The sequence below is a fragment of the Pogona vitticeps genome, chromosome 1, assembly GCF_051106095.1.
Source record: "Pogona vitticeps strain Pit_001003342236 chromosome 1, PviZW2.1, whole genome shotgun sequence".
Taxonomy (NCBI): domain Eukaryota; kingdom Metazoa; phylum Chordata; class Lepidosauria; order Squamata; family Agamidae; genus Pogona; species Pogona vitticeps.
Window position 1 is genome coordinate 96009824 of NC_135783.1, and position 25927 is coordinate 96035750.

Here is a 25927-nt window from a genome sequence, read left to right on the forward strand (position 1 = left end):
CCCAGTTAAGTGAAACCCCACCCTCCATCATTGTGCAGCAACCAGAAGAAGATGACACAACTGTATTTGAATAAATGTAGATTGTTGTAAATGAAAAAAATAAAAAAATAAAACATACCCTGAAAATAAGCCTTACTGCTTTTTTGGAGCAATAATATAAGACCCTGTCTTATTTTTGGGGAAACGTGGTAATTTCTACTAGAGTAAATCCTTTCAAGCAACTGCTGAATGCTGTCCACCAATTCAATGGGTCTTCCCTAGTTGAAACTACCAGCTGGATTTGAATCATTGTTTGAAAAAGCCCTTATTAAATAACGTGCAGATGAAATAATTCAAAGAGTGTAAGACTAGCGACCTATATTATGGACGTCAGTGTGCTTTTGTGGATAGTCTTGGACTAGGACTCAGGAGACCTGGGTTTAAATGATGCCTGAGCCATGGAGATTCAAGGGGAGAACTGGTAAAACCATTCCTCACATACCCTGAATATCCTATAGGGTCACCATAAGTCAGATGTGGCTTGACGGCATTTAACACATACATAGCTGCATTACATCTGTATATTCAGGTCCAAGTACAGTAATTCTGCTGACAGAGACAAAGGACAAGACCTTCACCCCTTAGGACTGGCTGGTGGTGCAAGCAGGGGAGATATCTTTCTTAAATTTCAAGGTGAAATGCTGCTTGCTTGGCCCAGGGATTTGAATGTTACCCTCTCCCCATAGTCCATGTACAAAAGAAAACTAGGTTACCCACTTAACCTGAGTTCAAAGCCAGCAATGAGAGGCAGACTAGTTTAGGACATGCAGGTCAGGCTATACAACATACACAACTCTGTCCACTCACAGATAGGACTAGCTAGGGGACTCAGAAGGAAGAGCTGAGAGGCTACCACTGCCACTCCCAGATGTCTTTGCCTCGGTCTAGATTACGTACAACACAGCCCTGTATCTATATGGGCACAAAAGTATAATGACCGAATGTACAATGAAAAGAGAATGAAAAGGTTTGTAGCAGACTTATTCTAGTGTGAACAGATTTATTTGAGTGTGAACTACTTTCCTAGATTACAATCTACTTGCGGAGCCACATGTTCTTTTTGCAACACATTGAACAAAACCCTATTGGGCAGGTTCCGCCTGCTCAACAGGCATAACATCACCATGGGCAGAAGAAAATGCATAAGAGTTTGTTTCACTGTATGCAAGAATGCAGCCCCTGACATTAAACAAGGACATATTTAGGCAGTGGCAATCTGCTGATGACATCATTCCTGTTGCATAGGGGGAGCTGTGTGACAGGATTTTAGCTTGACATGAACATGTTCTATGTTAAGCACTGCCAAACTGCATCTGACTTGTGACAACTCCAGTAGATTTTCAAGGAACAAGAGATACTTAACAAGTGGTTTTTACCATGGACACATACACACCCTGTATGTGTCCATGGCCATGGGAAATTCTACCCCAATCTCCTTTGGAGTCTGACGAACTGGTCACTACATTGCATTGGCTCTGGGAATGTACAGATGAAAAATCAGTTGCATTTAAACATCTTTCCTACATTCCTCCTTAAGATCCCTTTGGTTCAACTGCTGTTCTAGGACATCTGACCATACAATGTATTTATGTAACAAACATACACTCTCCCTGATCAGATGTTTCATGGTGCTTTAGTGCAAAATATACTGAAACTTGTTATTTATAGATTTGGTTAAAAAAGGAAATAAGACAACAAAGACAGAAACGTTGTTTCCAATGAAGACAAAGCACCAGGTGTAAACATGCACATCATTCTGCTACTGTTAAGTGTTGAAATCTTAAACTGAAACTAGGTACACAGTCAGGCATAACTTTCCACCAGCTGTTTTATTTTTAAACCTAAACTAGGCTTGGGGGTCGCAAGTTAAAATGTAGAACAGAGCAAAGGTCACTTAATTCTTCTCTCTCTGGCCATTCTAACTATTCAAAGTCCAACCACCCAGCTTCCTTCCAGTCTACAATGGAAGAGAAGATGTGTCTCCATCTTTTCCCTAATTAGTGGACTGAGACATTGTATGGAGAGTCTTTTGCACTGAAAGGATATGCAGAGAAGGAAGGGTTATACCCTTCTTTCTCCATTGATGTTTGCAGTTCCCCATGGTAGCTTTTGCTTTGTGACCTCTTACCGCATAGAATGTCTCACAGCTGCATCAAACTGCAGAAACAGAAGTTCTCGGTGCATGCTCAACATCTGAGCCACTTTAGCTGGATCTGAGGGATTCTGAAGGCAGTCTATCTTTTTCTGCAGTTCTTGGAGCTCATTTCCTAGAATTCCCAAGGAGAGGAATCAGTCAAAGATGCTGGCATGCTTTGGCCTTGTTGATTTCAGTCTCTAAATCAGGAGAGGAAATGTGAGGCCCTCCATAGCTTGTGAGACTGCAATTCCCATCACCCCTAGCCTAGCCAATGGTAAGGAATGCTGGGTTTGCTGCCCATCATCATCTGGAGAGCTACAAATCCCTTCCCCCTGCTCTCAGTCTTTTTCAGTGCAATAATTTTCAAGCTCAGGGAAGTCAGAGAGCACAATTGGTTTGCTTGATTTGATTCATGGCTGCCCTTGGAAGAAAATGACCTCAGCCCCTCCAACAGCAGGTACAGAATATGTTGTACAGGTCACTACAGAAACACAAGCCTCCTTCTTGAAGCAGCTTGAAAGGACCACCCAGACTCCATGACTGGCATCTAGAGTGCAGGTCTCATCACAGTGTAAGCATGTACTGTCCTGTGATCATGATATGTGAAATATAAACATGTATTTTAAATACCAGATGGCCATAATGGCTAAAGAATTCTGGGTGTTTAATTCCAAAGAAGTACATATACATACATACACACACATGCATATGTAATACTTTCCATATTGGCTACTAACCAATCCATTCAGTCCCTCCCCAGTCTGCAGTGAGATGCTCAGAAGGGCACAGGTAATCAAAGCAACAGGGCGCATTCCCTAGCTGAGCAAAACTAAAAATGTATGAAATAATGTCGTGAAGAGCTGCTACAATCTGAAGGGTCTGTCTCAAGGCTCGGGAAGCAGTCTGCAGAAAAAAGGTTGGGAAAAAAAGAACAGAAACTAAGACTATATTCAAAACAAAGCAAAACATCAATAGCTCTGTGGTTTAGGTACGTGGCTGTGGAGCCAGAGGTTTTGAGTGTGCAATTTCCCACTGTGCCTCCTTGACAGAGGCTGGACTTGATGATCCCCATAGGGTCCCTTCCAACTCCGTAGTTGTAAGATCAAGCATATCAGCTAATGAAAAATCTCAAACTGGAAGATTCGGCTGCGATTTGGACTGTTGATTCACTAATGCATTGCTAGCAGTTAAAAAAGCATGAACAAAGCATGGACAAAATGAAGAAGCACCTGGAGGGAATGGACCACTGGTTCCCAACTTTGAGTCCTGATATGTTCTTAGACTATATCTCTCAGAAATCCTGGCCATCAGAGCTAGCTCTGAAGGCTTCTGTGAGTTTTAGTCCAAAAACATCTGGAGACCCAAGGTTAGGAACCCCTGGAATAGAGCATAAGTCACTGGGTTTGGGTATCTTGTCCTATCATGAGTTTTCTAAACAACCCTCTTCACACAAATTCCTGCATTCTCTCTTTCTTCAAGGAAGTCAATTAATATTTATTTCTTTTAGTGGGAAGTAAACCAAACCAAACCTAAGCAAAGTGTGCTGCTTATATACAGCCCAATCGTGCTTAAGCTCTCTCTGGGTGGTTTACAATGTAATTATATAGGCTCCATATTGCCTCCCCACCCCCCAGCAAGCTGGGTATTCAGTTTACTGACGTCAGAAGGTTGGAAGGTTGAGCTAACCTTGAGCCAACTACCTGAGCCCAAGACTGAATGCAGGATGTGAACAAAGTCTTCATTGCAGTACTGCAGTTTAATCAGTGCACTAGGAGGTAGCCACACCCATGGAGTCTTAAAGAGGGCTATCAGCATACATAAAAGCCATTTGTAGGCTTCTGCAACCAAATACTGTAAGGTGTGACTTTTTAATGCACTATCTTGGAATGGAGTTTTAAAATAAATGCATTTTATATTTTTACTTAAATACAAGTTTGCAGAGTGATTATTCGGGTTTTATAGCCATCAGCCCACACTAGCTCACCACATTGTGTTGGCACAAAATACCAAATATTCTCACTGAGTAAGCTTTCCTTTGAAAAGAATGGCCTAGAAACTTACTTCAGCATTGCCTCCAGCTTTTTTTTCCCTAGCAAGTGTTGTAACGGAGCTAGAGTTCATTGCATTACATTGAGATTTTTCAACAGCTATTATTCCCCATTTAGATTTTCCATATGACGCATTAACACATCTTATGACACCTCTAGCTTCAGTCATTTTTGAAACGACTGTGAATCAGCTTTAGAATGCTAAGTACATTTTTGCTATGTGTCACAAAAGAATCAGCATCAACTCCATCTCTGCAGTTTGACTAACAGGGATTTTCTTTAAGACTAAAGGTACTAACCTTCTCTGGTAGCATTCTGAAGACAAATAGCACTTCTGAAGGGTGAGGAACAAACCACAGATTCAAGAAGGATTGTCCATCGGAGGACAGCAAAGAACGAGGCCGTGGCTGGAATGATCTACGGAAGGAAGCTGAATTACTTGTACAATTACACCACCAAGTTCTGTCCAAGTAATTGGTCATGGCTGGCATATATATATTGATATTGATATATATAGGCCAGAATCCTGTTTGGAAAAACAGTGCACATAAGGGCAATTGCATACGCGGTTTTCCTGAGCAGTATGCCCTTCACACACCCAGTTGTGTGGTTGGTCTTGTGCCCAGTTTTACACCTGGTACATGACTGGTCATGTAAAGGACAACCCACCTGGAGGGGGGAACTGCTTATCCAAATGCCCTTCCACTCCATGTTTCTACAACAGGATTCTGGCCATGTATTTGCTTCTGTTCAGAGCCACTAGAGGATGGAAGCTGAAACATCTTGCAGTAACATATGTGTAGCGAACAGCCCTGCCCTCACCTGTCCATCACAGCAGAACAGTGGAGAAGGAGCCAATGAGAGGATGGAAGGCGGAGCCAAGGGGGGAGGGGGCTGGATATAAAGGCTGGTGTATGGAGTATGAAGAGTGATTCTGGTAGTGAAAGGCAGTGTGAACTAAGAGTGAACTAAGAGTGAGTTAGAGATCTGTAAGAATGCTGAATGGAACAGAGGGTTAATAGAGTTCTAAAGTTAAAGTAGAATTGATTCAAATATAAGTGATTAGCAATGGTGATTTACCTATTGAATATTAATCAAATGTTAACTTCCCTGATCTAATAAATGATTTAAGTTTTAAAAGTACACATGTCTCCTGGATTGAATGGTATTGAAGCAGCAATACCTGGTGGCAGCGAAGAAAGAAGAAGAGCGAGAACCTCCTGAAGGCCTGGGGGAATAGGGGCTTCAGAGGAAATCGCCACAATATGGATGTTTCTGTTTTGTTGTTTTTGGTGACAAACACTAAGATGCCCCTTTTCTATGTATAGCTATTTTTTATTTGCCACACGAGCAATGTACATATAACATGTAAGGATTATTATCATTACTACCAGTAGTAGAAGTACAAATGGCACACCACCATTCTACACCTAAAGTGGCACGTGCCAAAAATAATAATAGCAGGGGAACTAGACTGTTCCTTTGATATTTAATCTGTCAACTAAATGACATTAGCACTAATTGCAAGTGGATTCAATATTTTGGCAAGAGTATGTGGTATATTTTGTTCAGCCAGGGATTGCAACAGCATTTCCTTTCATGTTATTTTTTCTTGCTTGTGTGATCACCTTTATAGGACTGTTGCTGAGTGTATCCAAATGGCAACACTGATTAGGGTGTGACATGGGAATTAACCCTACGCCTTTTGCCTGCCTTGTGTTTGCACTGATAAGGACCACAACTGCAATACAATTTGTAAACTGCATTTTAAAACTAATTTTCTCTTAGTTGAGCACTATAGGATTTTCAATGCAATTTGTAAACTGCATTTAAAGTATGTTTTTCTCTTAGTTTAACACTACCCGTGTTTCCCTGAAAATGACAGGGTCTTAAATTGCTCCAAAAAAACGCATTAGGGCTGATTTTCCAGGGATTTTTTTCAGGTACAATCTACATTTATTCAAATACACTGGTGCCTCGCATTGCGACTATAATTTGTTCTGCAAAAATCGCTGCAGAATGAAAACATCGCAATGCGAAATAAAAAAGCCCATAGAAACGCATTAAAACCTGATTAATGCATTCCTATGGACTTAAAACTCACCATTCAGTGAAGATCCTCCATAGCGCGGCCATTTCTGGTGCCTCTTAAGCGAGGAATCCGTCCCAGAAAACAGCAGGCGGCCATTTTGTTTACCCGGCGGCCATTTTGAAACAGCCGATCAGCTGTTTTAAAATAGTCGCTTTGCGATGCTCGGTTCCCGAAGCAGGGAACTGATCATGGCAAAGCGAAATTCCCCCATAGGGAACATCGCAAAGCGATCGCTTTTGTGATCGCAAAAAATGCGTCACAAAGCGATTTCATCGCTAAACGGAGCGATCGCTATGCGAGGCACCACTGTACATTTCTGTCATCTTCTTCTGGTTGCTGCACAATGGTGGAGGGCAGGGTTTCACTTAACTGGGGCTTATTTGGGGGTAGGGCTTATATTACAGGCATCCTGAAAAATCATACTAGAGCTTATTTTCAGGTTAGGTCATATTTTCGGGGAAACAGGGTATAGCTAAACTAATACAGCACACATTCAAATGCTTATCATGTCATGTCAGTTCAGTGCTATTTGACTTGCTAAATGTTAAACAGAAGAAAGGATTTGAATGCTGGCAAAAGGGTGGGTAAGAGTGTGGTATTGGCAAAGAAGTGTGAGTGAAAAGGAGGGGGCTGTGTGACATCAGGAGTCTTGAACTGCTTTTTCCTGGGATAATTAAACATTTCTGTGTGGATCATGGCAGCAGTATAAATGCCAGGGTGCGGTATAGAGAAGTTTGCATTTGTAAAAGACAATTGTCTCTGTGATCACACACTTAGATCAGTAACTAGCACAGAGCCAGCAGCTGTTGCAATATTATGAGATGGAGAAAGAAACCGAATTTATCACTGCTTGGACAGGCAACTGCTGAAGGCTCTATAAACAGTCCTGAGTTTTTCAGAGAAACAGTGGGTGTTTATGACAGAGAAAATGATAGTGACCTCTCCTTCAACCATTCAGTTACAAAGTTTTTAAAGGCTTTTATTGGTATTATTTATGACAATACGACTAGGTTATAAATGCTATAAAGAAACTAGCTGATGGCAAGTACAAGACACCCCACCTTCTCCAATTTTTAGACCAAATATGATACAGAATCACAAACAGATTCATTGCTAACCTGGGATCATTTTCAGGCTTTTCCTTTTCTCCTTTCTTCTCTTGCGGCAAGCCTATAATGAAGTATTGGGCCCTCACACTGGGAAAATTGTCTAGCATAGCTTTTGTACTGTTGCAGTATGCAATTATCTGACCTCGAAGAGAATATTGTGATATACGATGGCTCATCCTAAATGATATCAAAAGGCTATGTTAGATTACACTGTTAGTATGCTAAACACGTTGTTTTCTCTGCTTTATGATTTCTTCAACTTAAAGGTAAACTAATACATTTATGAAATAAATTATGGCGACACCCACACTTTACATAACTTCTCAGTGAGGTGATAAATTCCGTGTATATAAAGCATATCTTGCACTTTCAAAATTTGTCGTGAATAATCATTGCATTCTTTGTTGAACACAGACATCTATAATCATTTCCTATTGTTTAATTTCATAGATATAAAGCAGATATAGTTGTATGATTTCTACATTCAGATCATGAGAAAGAGACTGCTGTCGTCATTCTAGACTGTTGACTTTAATAGCTTGATATGTTTTTGCAACAATTCACCCAAAACTTATACAGCAAAGAGACTTGCAGCATCTCAAAGATTAAGAAGTTGGATTTAATGTTAGCTTTTTTGAACTGTAGCCCATTTCTTCAAATGCAGTGGGCTTTAGTTGGTGACAGCTTATGCCTGATGAAACTTTTTAGCTTTTAAGGCTCTACCAGTATCTTTGGAGCAAACCCTGTTCTTGCTGGGTTAATGTAAAGTTAGTATTCATTTGTGTAATTAATCACATCTCCCTGGCACAACTGACTACAGAACACACCAACAGAAGTGCTTCAGGCATCACACTTCTGCCTTGGTGCTGGCACAGGTGCCACCATGAGCTGCGTGTGTGAAGTTGCGCAACAGGATTGTGGCCTTTGTTAGTTCTGTTGCAAGAGACTCATTTCTAAAGCAGAGCAGGGATAGCATCACCAGAGGAATGAAAACACTGCTGTGATAGAGTCTGAAGGGCAAGCATTTCTCATGGACAGCTGGAAAGCTGAACAGCTGCTAATGCCATACAATAGGAGGAGGGAACTTTTGGCCCTCTCAGTTATTTGGACTTCCCTTTCCATCAGCCTCACACAGCACAGCTGAGGGTAAGGAATGATGGATGAGGAAGTCCAACATCGGTAGGATCTGAAGCCCATATCCTTGCTCTACTAATATGAGCAATTGACCAATATAGACTTTACGGTGTAAGCACTGGATCCTCGACTTTGCCTTTCTCAATTCCATGCAGGATCCCTCTCATTGGCTTTCCCTGCTTTGCTAACTCTACTTGCCTTCTCTCTCTCTCTCTCTTTCTCTTTGACACACTCTGTCCCAAACACACAGCCTTCCCTGGAACAAAAGGGAGCCTGTGTAACAACTACTTTGGCAATTTACTTCTAAGATCATTACTTGGCTTATATAAATGCAGCTTTATTTTTGTAAATACACTTTATGTAAAAACTACCTTAAGCATTCCAGATCGCATCTAGAGTTCAGTTCACCAGACCTTATACTGTATATTGGGCTAGATGGGTGGGAGGGTGCCCCTGCTGTGATGGTCTGTGGGAGGGTTTCTTTTCTTCTTCTTTTTTGGTACCTTTAGACTTCTTATATTCTTCCAGAATATCTTTTCAACATATCGATTTGGATACATTATTTTGTCATAATATAGATTCTTAAAACCTGATACGCTGAGAAGACTGGCAGGCTATACAGTTAGGTTAATTGCTAAAAGATTTCCTGGCACGCTTACTGAAACAAACATCACCACATCCGCCAAGTGGATAGCAACAAACCTGTTGCTACGTAGGCTTCAACTGAGGATGAGAAAAAGAGACCTCATATATGTGACTCCTAAGCAGATGAACTATCTATGTTTCATGCACTCACCTGTGGCAGTAGTCAATAATAACTTCTCTTTTGACTTTTTCAACTTCCTCCTACAATAAATGTTACCACTTGTCTTTTATACAATTTCCACAATTGTACACAATTATGCACATAATTAAAACAAGCATGTAAGGATACAGTGGATTCATACTGTTCCAGCATGAAGAAATTACAGGATGCTACTATGCACTCTGGCACTCATGCGCAGCTGTCTGATTGTGCTATGTGCTGGAAGACGTGTCTCAAGGACAGCACGTCTGTCTTGGTACTAGCACAACTACTGCAGGCACAACCTCAAGTTCCACAGGCATAGTTGCACAATAGGACTTTGGCCGTTGTATTAAAATAAAATGATTGTCTAATGGAATAATTAGAAAGAATCGATGGAATCCAAAGTTGTCTTGCATGAATGGAAAGCCTCTTCCAGTTTTTGGATTTCCATTTCAAAGTGGCCTCTCTAAATTCTGCTTTCTGCCAACTGATGCTGCAATCCTGCACAAGTCAGACAATCCCTTTCAGAGGGTCCCTGATCTTTCAGAGCACATTTTCAGGGCGTGCAAGGGTGCTGCCATTAGAAGGAAAGGGCAGGAAATGCTCATCACATGAAGAGAATGCCACCTGGATTTCTCTGAATCCAGCCCACCATGTTTTAGAAGGATTTGTCTTTGTTTTCTAATCATTCATTCATTCATTCATTCATTCATTCATTCATTCATTCATTCATTCATTCATTCATTCATTCATTTATGCATGCCACTCATCTGGCTACCAAGGACACTCTGGGCAGTTTACAAATACCATCATTATAAACAATAATACAAAAATAATCGATAACAATTTAAAACTAAGTGTGAAAATAATGAAAATAAAATACAGTACATTAAAATAATCAAATAATAAAGGCATGGCGAAGGGTTGAATATATAGTTATTAAAAGCACCACTGTATCGAGACATTCTAGAGGCCAGGAAGGCCTGTCTAAATAGCCATGTTTTTAGTAATCTTTTGAAAGTTCCCAGTGAAGGGGCCAGGCATATTTTGGACTGGAGACTATTGCAAAGTTGTGGAGCAACTGCTGAGAAAGCCAGATTTCTGGTTGTCGTTTTTCCTGCCTCTGTTGAGGTCAAGACTCTCAACCACCTAGCTTGAGAAGATCTTGCAAGACGGGCAGATCTAGTCGGAAGGAGGAGCTCTGCCAGATATTGGGGTCCAAAATCATTTAGGGTCTTATAGGTTAACACCATAACCTTGAAGCTGGCATGGAAACAGACAGGTAACCAGAGCAGAGTGGCCAGAGTGGGGGAAATGTGTTGATGTCTCCTCAGTTATCTGGCCACCAAATTCTGGACCAGCTGAAGTCTTCATAACAGCCCTAAGGGCAGCCCCACGTAGACAGCATTACAATAGTCTGATCTTGAGACTACCAGTGCATCTTCTCCGAGTTCAGCCTCAGTCTATTATCCCTCATCCGATCCAGCATGGCATCCAGGCAGTGCTCAAAAGACAGGACAGCATCCACTGCAGAAGGATGGAAGGAGAGATAGAGCTGGGTGTCACCCACATATTGGTAACACAAAGCTCCAAAACTCCTGATGACCTCCCCCAGTGGCCTGATAAAGATGTTAAATAGCACTGGGGAGATGATTGAGCCTTGTGGGAATCTACAACTGAGAGTCCACAAAGCGGACAGCTGTATTCTCTGAGGGGAGTCCTCTAGAAAGGACTGGAGCCAGGCCAAGGCCAGGCCTCTGATGCCAAACCCAGAGAGCCTCCCCAGGAGGATACTGTGGTTGGTCAAGGAGGACCAACGAGGATGGTTTGCCCTTATCAGCCACCCTCAAAATGTCATCGTGCAGGGTGACCAATGCAGTCTCTGTGCTGTGATGCGGCCTGAACCCGGACTGGAATGGATTGAGGGCATTGGTTTTCTCCAGAAGTGCCTGAAGTTGGTCGGCCACTACTCTCTCCGCTAGCTTGCTGATAAAAGGGACATTGGCAGTGGGTTTAGAGTTGTTAATATTGTCCACTGCCAAGTTGGCCTTTTTATGAATTGATCTAATGAGTGTCTACTTGAGGGCAATGGGGACCCTGCCCTCCAGGAAAGACCCATTAATAAATAGCCGTAGCCCACTCTGTTATTAATGGTCTGGCTGCTTTCAAGAGCTAGGCCAGGCAAGGAGCTAGTGAAGTTGTGGTGGCCCTACAGCAATCAGGCATTAGTTGACCTAATCACAGTTGATCTGGGATTATAGAATAATTATAGAAATACAAAAAATTGATCTAAATATAATTAAATAGGCATTTTGTTAATATAAAGGCAATCATGGACAAAGAGTACTATACAAGAGGTACCCTATAAGGCAAAGGGAACAATTGACACCAGATGAATACCCATGTAAAATCCCTAATAAGTCACAATAAATGTCTTGGAACCCATGGAAAATAAAATGACATATTTCATGCAGACTTCATTGTTGCATCCATACACAATATTTTGTTCTCTATGATTCTCACCACAGACTGGCATAACAGTTTGATGATGATTTTAAAACTTGCAGTGAAATCATTTTAAAACCAAACAAACATGCAGGTTAATTGCTCAAAGATTTCCTGACAGACTTACTGGGTTTTGCATTCTGCTTCCCAAGATTTGTTTCTTTTGAATGAATGTGTTTAGCATCATGTCCCGGGGACCCTGTTTCTCCAACTGAATTGAAACAAAAGCATCTGGAAGCCTAAAGAATGAATGAGACAGAAATACTGACAGTGTTTGATTATTACACACACCGTATTGCTGAACAGGAAATGGTTACTCCCTATTTACCCTCTCTAAAATTTTAGTCCAACAGAGTACTAAAATATCATGATTAAACTAAATGGATTGACTCCTACCACCATCTAAAAATCCAGGCTTACTTTAAATATGCATCAGCCTACTGTCCGTCTCACAGTTCTGTCTAAACAAAATGAAATTGATATTTCCCATCAGATCACCCCCAAAGCACTGCACCATGCTTGTCAGTGCCATGCCACTAATGGCAGGGTGAGCTTCATGGGTCATGTGGAAATTGCACTCCCCAGTCTAATTTAAAAATAGGACAGAGCAATTTCTCCTCCTTTCCAGCAGACTGAAAAGCTGAAAAGACTGAGGTTATCAGCTCAACCCACACAATTCCAACATCCATCCACCACAGAACACACGGATAGGGCTGCCAGAAGCTGTGAATGCATGTGACCACAATCTCTGACAGTATTTGTGTACATGGGCAAAATTCTGGAACCCACTGCACTGTATCTCTCTACCTCCGTAAAGTGTTCTGTCCAGGTACAAAATGCCCTGTGGCGTATGACATCAGCCGTGAAGTGGCCATCAGTTGGTCTTCTGCTTCCTTCCAGCCAGCTGGACTCTTTCCACCCATTGAGCTGTTTTGACTCCTCAGACTTAGGCTTCCTTCCTGAAAGAGGAAGGATTTTTATTTTACCAAGATGGATTACTTTAAGCAGAAAATGGACTCAAAGCATGGGAAATTTACATTTTAGACGTCAACCCCCAGCTTGCCTCATCAGCCATTCCAACTTGAGGGATTCTGGAAGCTCTACTGTGGGTATATTTTCTAAGCTCTGGCCTTGCCATTTTTGCTCAGCAGAGCCCCTGACATGCATGGGTTCCTGAAGGTGACACGACAACTGCAGCAACAACGGGACCTCTACTACCTGGGTCACATAAACTCTCTGAATGGCCCTGAGCAGCACGATGATGGGTGATTAAAGGAATTTCAGAGGGTGGCTAGATCCAGCTGCCCAACTGGGTTTACTTCTGCAAGAGGAAACTTCTCCTTTCATGACATTTATTCTATTTGCTTTATTTGTTAATAGTGTGTCATTATGCATATGTTACTAATTTTCAGTTTAATTTTCAAAATTACAATAGTATCTAAGTCCTTTTTTCATAGTAGGCAGGTAGTCGCCATTACTGGCCATTCATACATGAAAACATTCCAGCATTAAAACTGTTAAGCTTGAAGTGACAGGAAAGGAGTGGATTAAATTCCACCTCAGACTGTAATGAGTAAAGAAATATTTTGCAGGAAAACTACATATTTTCTCAGATCCATATACAGTATCCCTAAAGGTGAATGCTCACCCTCATGCCCACAGTTTGTGTGGATTGCACCATGGGGCAAAATGCAGCCTGTTGAACAGCGACAAGGACTGTGTTTTTATGAGTGATTTGGCAAGCAAGAGCGATCTGCAAATTTTCCATTCCATAGGGCTTTAGTAGTAGCTGAAGGATAAAAATGAAGATGATGAGAAATGATGATGAAACTGCACAGTTTTTTCTTGGCACAGGCACAGCTGACTCTTTCTGTTCACAAAAAGGGCAGCAGACAAAGGATGGAATCTTTGCAGGTCGACTCTAATCTTATTTTAGACAGCATCTAGAGCCATCACTGAGCGCAACACAAAACAATAAAGTGGCTAACATTAAGGAAATGAAACAAAATAGCAATGTTGGTGGGAACGCTTCTGGTGGAAATGCAGAAGTGGTGACGGTAACTACCGATGTGGAAAATTTGCTTGTTTCATTTTTGTTGCATTTTTCAGAAAACTACCTCATTCCATCCTTGGGTCTGTTTTGCCCTGTGAGACAAAAAAAAATCCTCACACAGATATTTGTGCATCCTATAGCACACAATTGTCCTACTGGGTACACTTTGTACCTGTTTTGGGCAATATTTCCTCAATGACTGATGTTTCCGTACATTGTGTGTGTGTGTGTGTGTGTGCGTGCGTGCGTGCGTGCGTGCGTGCGTGCATTTTAATGGGACAAATATTTGAAATGCACACATTGATCTATGTTCATTTATTCTTTACTGAAGCATATTACAAGCCTACAAACTGAGGCAAAATGGACTTCATCTCACTGTTGAGTAAAATGCTGGTTCCAATCCAGTTAAATTCAGAGTTAGAAAGTTGCATTTCACATTGCACCTTCTGGAATCCCCAGAGCATGCAGCAGGTGAGGGAGAAATTGTCCATGACTTTAAAATTATTAAATAGTGGATTTTCCCTATGGAAGAGCAATTCTTTTTAATTTTAGTATTTGAATTTATACTGCGTTATCCAGCCTTTAACTTCATAGAGCTGCTTTCCAAGTGATGCACAAGGACCAAGGACCATATTTTTCCATGTATCTAAAGTGGAGGCCATCCGCCGGGACCTGTCTCCTTTTTTGAATACAGTTAGTCGAGCTGAGATGTCCAGCGCTCCGTCTTGCCCGGCAATTTTTGACTCCTTTCAGCCTGTCACGCCTGACACTGTCGCCAGGGCGCTTGATCGTTGTCGCGCCACCACCTCCTCCCTGGACCCCTGTCCGGCCTGGCTAATCAAAGCAGCCAGGCCTACAACAACGGAATGGGCCACCGTAATAATTAATGGGTCTTTCCTTGAGGGCAGATTTCCATCTGCCCTCAAGGAGACACTCATTAGGCCCATCAGGAAGAAACCAAGTTTGGCGGCGGACGATATTGGCAATTACAGGCCCGTCGCCAATTTTTCTTTCCTAAGTAAGGTGGTGGAGAGGGTGGTGGCCGATCAGCTTCAAGCGCACCTGGATGAAACAGATGCCCTGGATCCATTTCAGTCGGGCTTCAGGCCGCGCCATGGCACAGAAACGGCATTGGTCGCCCTGTGTGATGACCTACTGAGGGAGGCTGACAGGGGCAAAGTGTCCCTGCTGGTCCTCCTCGACATCTCAGCGGCCTTTGATACCATTGACCACGGTATCCTCCTGGGGAGGCTCTCCGAGTTGGGAATTGGTGGCCTCGCATTGGCTTGGCTCCGTTCCTTCTTGGAGGACCGCCCCCAGAGAGTGCAGCTTGGGGAGAGCGTCTCAGCCCGTGGAATCTCAATTGTGGGGTTCCGCAGGGGTCAATCATCTCCCCAATGCTGTTTAACATCTATATGAGGCCGCTGGGTGGGGTCATCAGGGGGTGTGGAGCCCGGTGTCATCAGTATGCTGATGATACTCAGCTCTACATCTCCTTTCCACCTACCGCAGGAGAAGCCGTTCTGTCCCTTCAGCGCTGCCTGGGGACCGTACTGCAATGGATGCAGGAGAACGGGCTGAGGCTGAACCCGGACAAGACGGAGGTACTAAGGGTGGGTGCCCCCACAGTCGGGAACTTGGGAAACTCCCTCTCTTTTGGGGGGGTGACCCTTCCCGCTAAGGATGGGGTCCGCAGCTTGGGAATCCATCTTGACCCGGCACTCACTATGGAATTCCAGGTGACGTCGGTGGTCCGAACCGCCTTTTACCATCTCAGGCAGGTGGCCCAGCTGCGGCCCTATCTTGATGTTGGGGCACTCACCACTTTGGTGCACGAGCTCGTAATCTCAAGATTAGACTACTGTAATGCGCTCTACGTGGGGCTACCTTTGAGGCTGCTACGGAAACTTCAGGTGGTGCAGAACACGGCGGCCAGACTCCTTAGTGGGGTGAAAAAATTCCAACATATCTCACCCACTCTGGCCGCATTGCACTGGCTGCCCATCCGATTCCGCATCGACTTCAAGGTGTTGATGCTCACGTACAAAGCCCTAAACGGTTTAGGGCCTCGATATTTGGCGGAACGCTTTCTACCACCAAGTTCTACCCGTGTCACTCGCACGAGCCAGGAGGTGAGGTTGAGGAGCCTAACGCCGAGGGAGGCCCGGAAGGAGAAGACAAGAAATCGGGCCTTCTCGGCGGTGGCTCCTCGCCTCTGGAACAACCTTCCCCCGGACATTCGCGCGGCCCCCTCGCTGGGTATTTTTAAAAAGCAATTAAAGACAATGATGTTTCGGCAGGCCTTCCCCCCCACCCCCCCCTTAGCTAATCCTGATTTTCCTTTTTTCTTTTTCTTAGTTTATAATTTTATGGTTGAAAGTTTTCTTCTTTGTAAATTCGTTTTTAGTCATTGTTGTACCCCTGTTGTGAGCCGCCTAGAGTGGTCTATTGACTAGATAGGCGGGATATAAATAAAATAAAATAAATAAATAAATAAATAAATAAATAAATAAATAAATAAATAAATAAATAAATAAATAAATAAATGTATAAGATGCTACATTTTCCTAAAATCATTACTCTAAAAATTGAGGGGCATCTTATACATGGAAGTAAGCTGAAGAGAGAACAAAACAGCACATACCTTGCCTCTGCAAACAGGTGCCTCCAATCACGAGGCTTAGCTTCCTCCAATTAGGAGCCTTATGGAACTGATGTCAGAACAAACCAATTGGAACACACCTCATTGGAGATGGAACCTGTAGTAGGCTCAGATGCAACAGGGACTCATAATGTTTGAGTGTTCTGAGCCCAGAGGCTCAAAATCTAAGTTTTCTCAAAGCTAAGTTTTCTTAATTTTAGGTTAGAAAAGTGTACGGGGGGATCTTATACATGGGGGCATCTTATAGATGGAAAAATATGGTACAGTGGTCTTACAGTATGACTTTCTAGACTATTTCTACTGTTTTGAACTAGATTCATTGCTTTCATGCATTGACTGGCATCTTTGAAATGATGTAAAGTGACATTTCAAAAGCTAGGCATTGTGTGTGTATGTGTGTATGTGCGTGAGAGAGCTGTTCACTCTATTTTCTCATAGTCGTTGGCAGAGGTTGTCAAGTTACCATGATAAAATAAAGCATAGGACACTGGTGGTTCTTATATACAGCTTGGTCAACTAGACACAAAATTTATAGGAAATGAGAGTAAAGTAAAATACTATGTTGAAACTGAATGGAAGAAAAAGAGGTCAGCCACCTGCAGAATGCTCTCTCTTGTGCAAAAGCTAAATTTCCCGATCTGATTGTCAATATCCTGGATGTTTAACATTATACTGGATGGAATGTATCTGCAAGAAAGAAGAATTTCTCAGTTACACAAATTAATATGGAAACCTTCTTGAATCAGACAATTAAAACGAACCACTGTTTTGGAGAAAAAGAATTCTGATTTGGATGAGTAGACTAAAGGTCAAACCAGAGAAGTTTGGAATTTATGTAGAAGAGGTGCTCTCCTTCGGGTGGTGAAAAAATATTTGTCATTAGAACTATTTCTCCTCACTTTTATTAATAATAAACAGTAACATGCTGTCAAATCTAACTTATGGCATAAGGTCCCAGGGTTTTCTGGTGATCAGAAGTGGTTTACCATTTCCTTCTTCTAGGGGCGTTCTGGGTCTATGCAGCTTGCCCAAGGTTATATAGGCTAGCTCTTCTCCAGGAAGGCACAGTGGGGGACGGAGATCCCAACCTCTGGCTCTGCAGCCAGACAACTAATGTTTGTGACTGGAAGAAAAAGAGGACTTGCTTTCCAAGTCTGATTGTTGAGGCATGCATTGCTGAGGAAATCCAACTGTAGGCAGAAAAACAAGTCAGTTGGAAGAAATACATCTAACTATTAGAATCTAGTTTTACCCAGAGTGAATTATCAAAGAAAAAGTGATGACAATAGCAACCTAATGCAAGGCTCTCAATTTAATCCTAGATATGAAGTTGAGGAAGCAGGAAATCTAGTCTGCACTTTACTGTGGCAGCAACACAGCACTTGCACTGCCCCGGGGAATCCATCAAGCACTGCAGGCACAAACTAACCATCTCAACAGCAATGAGACCATGCCAGAATCCACTGTACTGGCATGGTATCCACATTGCATAGCACAGTTCGTCTCCCCTTCTGCTTGTCATTTGCCAGAATCTGTGTGGGGTACATTTGTCTGCACCCCTGCAGTCACAACTGAGTAGAGTCATCCACTTGTCCTTCCCTGGCATGTATGAGAAGGGAGAAGTCGCTAAAGGAAGAGGAGGAATGATCTGTATCACTGGGATATGTCAAGATAAAGGGGAAGCTCTGAGTTGCCATGACATAGGCAAAAACAAATTGCAGTGCAAATACCTGTAGCATAGCAGATGCACAAACTGACTGTGTGGACATTGTAACACCTGAGGCCCGAACGATGGCACAAGCAAAGGCGCCACTGTTAGCTGTGCATAACTGTGTTTGGTTTTGTTTAGATGCACCTGGTTCTTCCAGCTCTAACCCTCTCAGCCGTACTTGCAAGACTAGAATGGCAGCTCCACTCCAGCTTGTGAAATTATCAGAATTTTATTTCATCATTTATAGTTTTGAAAGGTTAAGATTGAAGCAACAATCCCTGAACCCTCACTTTACATCAATGCTGAAATACGCAAAAGTCAAAGAACTATGGAAGGTTGTTGTAGGTTTTCGGGCTGTTTGGCCGTGTTCTTAAAGTTTTCCTCCTAACGTTTGGCCAGTCTCTGTGGCTGGCATCTTCAGAGGACAGGAGTCAGAACTCTGTGCTCTGGTGCAGTTTGTGGGATAGTTGAGTATAGCTGTGAGATCAGCTTTTTGTCCTTTTCAGAAGATTGGGTGATTATGGTGATCAGCATGTTTTTTTGTTGTGGGTGTATTGTTGTGATAAGGGGGAGAGATGATCTTTCACTGTGATGTGATGGGTATCGTTAGCTGGTGTTTTGTGTGGGTCTATGTGGCTGGGTAGAGTTCGTTGACCTTTTGCAGGCTGCATATATATTTAAACTATGGAAAATTTAAGAAGGACTAGCTTCTCTAGAACTGTAATCATTTCCTCCTTATGAACTGTGACATTTACCAAAATGGCCACAAAGCCCTGCCTTACCTATCCACCACACTGCTGTCATGTTGCTCTCCAAGGGAAGTAAGAAATACTGATGGCAGCTGATCTACTTTCTCTTTGTGAGTTGCAAATTCAAAGTAAACAGGCCGTAAGTACAAATGGAACTCATCAAAACCCATTTCTCCAGCAAATTCTTTATACAGCCTGAAAAAGAGAGATACTGTATACACTTCTATAGGTCGATATTCCATTATTCATTGTTGTTTTCTTATACAGTACTTATGGAAGTCTATGTCAGTTACATTTAACTTTGTACCCATTGTCTGTTACTGCAAAAACACAAACTAAAACAACAACATGCAGGATTGCATTTTTAAGTGATACTGCTTAAATTTTGATGGTCCTAGTTTTATAATCAACAACTGTACAGTAAGGAGTTCAGGAGGAGAACCTCTGTCCAGTGACTGCTCCTCAATAGCCTACACCATTACCATTCTAATTAGTGCTAATGGGTGCTAAAGTCGAGGAACATTAGGAAGGCTACAGGTTCCTGCACTCGGGGTATAGTTTTATACTGCATCAGAGTGGATGTGGATGACGGTAGATATGTTGACTTAAGTGGGCAATGGACAGAGAAAATATACTGGCCAGAAAGGGGCTTGGAAGGACTGGAGAATGGAGAAATCTGAATGGCAGCAATAGTCTTAGTATTACAGGAATCCTGAATACACATTTTTATTTATTTATTTATTTATTTACAATATTTTTTAGCCGCACCATTGCCAGTGGCTTTTTACTAATATATCCCAAACGCTGAAAAGAGAGGCTGGCTCAGAAGCTCAGTGATAATTATATTAATTTTTAAAATGAATAAAGACTCTACTGACCCTGAAGATTATAGACCTATGTCTCTAATAAATCAAGGTGCTAAGATATTTATGGCGATATTGGCAAAGAGAACAAATATTTTTACTACTAAATACATTAAAGAAGATCAAAGTAGTTTTATACCAGGAAAGCAAATGGCAAACCTGATTAGGAGAGTATGAAGTGTAAGAAATGGAATATTGAGGCAAAAAGTAAAGACATGTATTATTTCCTTAGATATTTTTAAGGCACTTGATTGTGTGGAATGGTTAATATTAAAAATTATAATTTAGGTATTAGGTTCAGCAAATGTTTTAAAGGAATAATAGCTTAATTATACTCAGAGCATATAGTAGTAGTACTAATAAATCATGGAATAATTGAACAAATATCTCTAGGCTGTGGTACTAGACAAGGATGTCCCCTTTCGTTGGTATCGTTCACTTTAGTTATAGAACTGTTAGTGAATGTTATTAGAGAAGATAAAGCAATTCCAGAGATTGGTATTAAAGATAGCTTTAAAATTAATTTACTCACTGATGATAGCTTATTAACAATAGAAAACCTTCTAAAGGTTAAGGAGAGGGTAAAACTATGTCTAAAAGAATTTGGAGACTGGGTTACAGATAAATTAGCATCAGTCAGAAATGATGGTGTTTAACTGTAGCAAAGAGGACAGAGAAAAAATTAGAAAAATAAATGGATTAATATGATGATTAAATATGATTAATAAATTCTGTAATATAAATGAGAAACCTTTTTCTGTTTGTTTTTGTGGGGGGTGTTGTTTTGTAAATTTGACTTAAAAGAAAGAAATTTCCCTCAGAACATCATTGACCATACCACATAGCCATTACTAACCTGCCCAGCTGTGCACTCTCCACTGCTGCCTCTATCAATCGATGGCGAAGGATGAGAAGTTCAAGGAGCCTTGAGAAGACATTCAGAATTAAATCTTGTTTTTCTTTGCTCCGTTTCTGTTCTTCCTCTGCTACGGATTTCAGTGCTGATGTAACAATCTCTCTAACAACAGAAGGGTCTTCAACCAGAATATCTGTGAATAACTATCAGGAAAACATGCTACTTACAAGCATTCTGTTAAAAAACCTACTGTTGTTTTCAGCCAGAATCCTATTGCCAAGGAATGCTCATGTTAAGGGAAACTGCATAAATCACAGAGGCAAATTGTGACTCATCGAGGAGGGGAGCTGGTTGTGTTCCTGGGTGTATCCAAGACTGCAACCAGGACTTCCTTGAGAAGTGGCCATTTGTTGTGAAGACTTGTGCAATTCCCCCTATGCAAGTGTAGTTCAGTAATAGGATTGTGACCACTGATTTTATGATTACAAGTTTATTGCTTATGCTGTTATGCTTTACTTTGGGAAAGTTTGCTTAAACAGCAGGTTATATATTTTTTTAAAAAACATTTCCTCTTTATTCAGTTATAATCAAGAAGCATGGATATGATTGTCTGACTACTGCATCAACACATCAGTCCTTCACAGACACAGAGCAAGCTCTTCTGCCACCCAAGATGAGAAAAGAATGCCTTTCATCTCCTCATCAAGGCATAGCTGGCCATCCATGTGGCAATGCTCACAAGGCAGAGGAAGGCGAAGCCTTGGCTGGGCATTTGAATAGTGGCTGACTGCAAGGGCCAAGGCGTTGTGAGATGGATGGCCAAAAGAATGCCTGCATCAAATGAATTCCTTCTGATTGTCATTCCCACTGTGTCTTGTCCCCAAGGAACCTCTCAAGACCAGGCACTATTCAAACAGCCAGCCAAGAAGCCAATACCCTAGGCAGATTTCTCCAATTCTGCCTCTAGTGTGGTGGTGTCTTTGGTGCCATTGGGCTCCATGACCTCAGATGGCTGTCTCCCTGGGACTAACAAAAGGGCAAGCCCTGCTCTTTCATTATGAATAACATGAGTGTGTAGAGCAGCGTTGGGAAACACCTACAGCTGATATTGGACTGCAGCTCACATCAACCCTAGTTAGCACAGCAAATGGGGGAGATTGCAGGCTCTAGAGGGCCCCATTCCTCCTTCTCTGGTGCCAGGTTTGCAACAGAGATCATGGAAATTTTGGAGCACCAACAACACCATTCTGAACTCAATAGCATTTACTCAAGTAAGGACAAAGCTATCCCACGGCGTCTTCTTGCTGGAAGAATGAGAGCCAATGATGCCATCTTTCCACCCACACCAAGCTTGTTGGAACGTCTTTCCTTAATGTCATCTGTCCAGTCCACAAGACCATCCCAGTCAAGGCTCCTCCAAGTGGCCACCCCAAGGGAGGCCCATAATTCTCTACAAGAGTTAGGGCCTTCTTAGCACTGGCTCCAACTCTATGGAACTAGCATCCGAAGGAGCTCCACCTAGCCCCCCCTCCCTGTGGGCATTTAGGAAGCAGTTAAAGACATTGCTTTTCAGGGAAGCTTTCCGCACCAACCCTAGCTGACCACCTTCCCCTTCCTTTTTTCTTTTTCTTTCCCCTCCTCTTCTTCCCTCCCTTCTTTTCCTCCATACACTCTGGGAATTAGTCAGTGCCATCTGTTATTTTAAGGGTTATTATTGCTGGTTTTAATGTCTCTATTTTTATTATTTTTTTATTATAAGTGTTGTAACCAATGAATGAATGAATGAATGAATGAGTGAGTGAGTGAGTGAGTGAGTGAGTGAACGAACGAACGAACGAACGAACGAACGAACGAGCGAGCGAGCAAGCAAGCAAGCAAGCAAGCAAGCAAGCTTCACAGTACCCAGAGTTAGGAAGATTATTCCGGAATCTGTGGCAGAAAATACCACAACCACCCATGCTATCTCCAATGGGGTGGAAATGCAATAAAATAAAAGGAAAGGGCTGATCATCTGCTGCCTTTAAATGGCATTCCAAATACTGTAAGCTGCCTCAAGCATCTAGCTTATTCCTCCTAGCAGCAGAGGCAGGTCCAAGTAAAAGAATACAACATACTGCAGGTCCATTACTTCAAAACAATAAGAAATCACCACAAATGTATGAGGAGGAAGACAAAACATACATCTTTCTGAATCTGAAGACCATAAAGGGACTCTGGATTTTCCATAGTGAACCATGTGTCTAGTGCAAGCTGAAGGACTTGCTTCTCCAGTTTAATTGCCTCGCTGGCTGTCTTTAGCCTACTGATTTGCTGGAACTCTTGGAGGACGTGACCCAGAGCCTTTGGAATTAAAGACACCAGTCCAAGGGAGGGGTGGAATTCCAACAAGTAAGTGTTCTTTGAAGCTATGCTTTAGAAAGGAGAGACAAGATGGCATTAAAAAAACAATTATGAGCAGGAACAAATGGGTATTGTTTTTTTAAAAAACTGATGACATGAAAATGCTGTCAGAGTTATCACCTTCCCATTCACAGTCAAGATAAAAGGAAATGAACACATCAGCCCAAAACGTAAATAAACCTTTCTGGTAGCCAGAGACTTTGGGCCCCCCTATGTTGTGTGTGATTTTCTGTGATTCCTTTAAGTGGACTAAATGGGAAGTCAAATAAATTCAGGAACTTAAAAGGAAGAATATTTTGTATAATGGAAGGTTTAATGAATATTGAAGAATAATAAAGCAAGACTATTAATATACAGTATATGTAACATATATGCACATACACATATACAGGTAGCATAATTATTACTTCAACTTTTAAACTTAAGGATGAGAAATGGCAATCTTGCTCTGACCACTGATTAATAGACTATTCAGATAACTCAGTGTGATGACCTTATTTTAATCAGAACCTTTTTAATTCAAGAAACTAACAAGAGCAGAACTGGATTGTTCCAGATTTTAATTGAATAATGGCAGCAAAGGTTGACAAGAATAGAAGACAATATTACTCACAGGCTGTTATTAAGAGCAATTAATTGTTTTGAAATTATATAGGGGGGGAAACCAAATTCAGAGATACCACCTTTGGGGCCATCACGCCAAATCTTATGGTTGTAATTACGTTGCTTATCTACCTGAAAATCAAAGAAACATCTCTTGTGAGATTATATAAAATGCAAAGAATTCTGAACATTTTTAAGGACCGACTTTTTAATAACAATTCAAGAATGTTACAAGCATGTTGCAAGTAGGCATGGTGGCACAATCAGATTGCCAGACTCACCAGTTGAATAAACTTATTTTCTTTCCTCTTTCTCACTTCCTACGAACCTTGTAGCATGCACCTTGTGTTGAACAAGTGCAGGAACGCTAACAGTGGCTGCTTGATAAGTGGATGAGAGATGGAAAGAAAGTGGAGAAATAGTACACAGGAGGATAGAAAGAAAGAAAGAAGAGGAGAGGGAGAGCAAGGTAGAAATGTGCATCTTGACATCTGCTGCCTTTCTCTAATGACTATCTATAGATTTTTGACCTTAGGTCATTTCTCCCTTCTTCACGCAAGTGACTTAGTTCTTTGATCTCCTCCAGCCTGTGATGGATGGGCAGTTGGGAGGGTCAATCTATATGATAGCATGCTTTAGCATGCTTATATTCAGGAAAGCCAACTCTAGGGGCTTCTGTAGTTGAGGCTTGTTCATTTTGTCCTGTTCTAGCCTCAATATATTTCATGAGGCAAAAAGCATAAGCTGAACTCTTTATCTGATCATGAACATCCTGAGTGATTATTCTGGACTCACAGCTGTGAAGGAATCATACTAGCCCACTGCACTACGGCAATGTAATTATAAGATTCCTATACCTTGGACTTCAAGGTCCTCATGTGGAAAACCATGGTATCTCTTGGCCTCAGCTGAGCATTAACTATACAGAACACTGACTGCTCACCTGTTGGTTTATTACATCCCTCACCAGCTGTGTATGAAGCCTTAGGCAAGTGCACTCATCCTTATAGATGTCTAGAAAATATCCAGCCTGGAAATCAAACCGAGGGCGTCTGTACATGATGTCAGTTATGACTTGAGCCAAAGAAAATCTTTCTTCTGGATCTAGAGCATGTTGGTATGCTTCAAAGTAACTATCCAGCAGCTGAAAATATATTAAAAACACAAACAAGAAAGTGTTGTTTTTCCTTTGTCCTTTTTAAATGGCTTTATCAAAGGGAGGTGGAAATATATTTTTCTCCCTTTCTTCTATTGCTAGAACCTGAGCCATCCACTGAAACTGACTTGCGAGAGATCGGGATAGGATGTGGAAGCAACCCAGTCCCTGGTTAAGCACCGCCTGGAGAGGTAGTGAGGACCGCCAATCTAAACGGCCTTAAAATGAGAGTGGACAATCTTAGGGAGGGTAAGGCTATCCACAGCGAGTTGTCAGCATGGCTATATTTCACCTCCAATCTTAAAGGCAGGATATCTCTGTATAAAAGTTGCTGGATAACACGAGAGAAAGGGAAGTAACCCTTGTGCCTAGTGGCAGGTTCCTCATAGTGGCCAACTGGCAGGCCACTATGTGAAGAGAAGGTCAGACTAGATGGCCATTGGTTTGATTCAGGAATGACCGTGAGGAGCAGGTGGCTCCAGGGAGTGGTACTGCTTGCCCTACAGTGGGACAGACCTTGGGAGGTATCCAACAATACCTACTCCTGATGCTTGCCTTGATCTCTGCTATGAACAAGCAGTCTCTAAATCAACTTTTAGCTGATTTTTTGCAGTTGATTAATTCCTTTTTATCATTCCTTGTTTTGAGGAGTTTTATGTGTATGTTTATACTTTTCTGTCTTTTCCCATTGCAGGATGGTGTCAATAGGCAGGGAAGTGACAGTTGGAAACCATTCTGAGTGTTTCAAACTATAAGAACACAATTAGTTTGAAAGCTAAGCTAATGTCTGAATCCCATGGGGGAGGGAAATGAAGACATAGATAATAAGCAAGTTCCATCACTATTTGTATTTTTTCATGTTTAATATACATTTCAAGCCTACATAGCCTTCCATATGGCCATGTAGTGAATCACACTAGATTAGGCCCATTGAATCAATGGGGATATGGTGAGGCAACTCCACCATCAGTTCTGTTGATTCAAATGATCTTACTTTAACTGTGACTTGCTGTGCAAAAATAA

General features: G+C 41.8%; 1 protein-coding gene across 7 annotated transcripts in view; it reads right to left on the reverse strand.

Annotated features, from left to right (window-relative positions):
* The window catches only part of CCDC162 (uncharacterized), a 79899-nt gene that overhangs the window by 24686 nt on the left and 29286 nt on the right, over positions 1 to 25927 (reverse strand). For all 7 annotated transcript variants that reach the window (XR_012086520.2, XM_020801356.3, XM_072998023.2 and 4 more), the window contains exons 18-31: positions 24692 to 24892; positions 23759 to 23880; positions 22927 to 23155; positions 20746 to 20948; positions 19060 to 19221; positions 17163 to 17253; positions 13500 to 13640; positions 12659 to 12810; positions 11979 to 12090; positions 9356 to 9405; positions 7435 to 7602; positions 4524 to 4641; positions 2914 to 3079; positions 2168 to 2306 (exon numbers count right to left, since the gene is read on the reverse strand). Coding sequence is in view for 6 of the 7 variants with exons in the window: in XM_020801356.3 (XP_020657015.3) it covers positions 2168 to 2306; positions 2914 to 3079; positions 4524 to 4641; positions 7435 to 7602; positions 9356 to 9405; positions 11979 to 12090; positions 12659 to 12810; positions 13500 to 13640; positions 17163 to 17253; positions 19060 to 19221; positions 20746 to 20948; positions 22927 to 23155; positions 23759 to 23880; positions 24692 to 24892 (2054 nt within the window). In the remaining variant the exon portion in view is untranslated. The remainder of the gene's footprint in view (positions 1 to 2167; positions 2307 to 2913; positions 3080 to 4523; positions 4642 to 7434; positions 7603 to 9355; positions 9406 to 11978; positions 12091 to 12658; positions 12811 to 13499; positions 13641 to 17162; positions 17254 to 19059; positions 19222 to 20745; positions 20949 to 22926; positions 23156 to 23758; positions 23881 to 24691; positions 24893 to 25927) is intronic.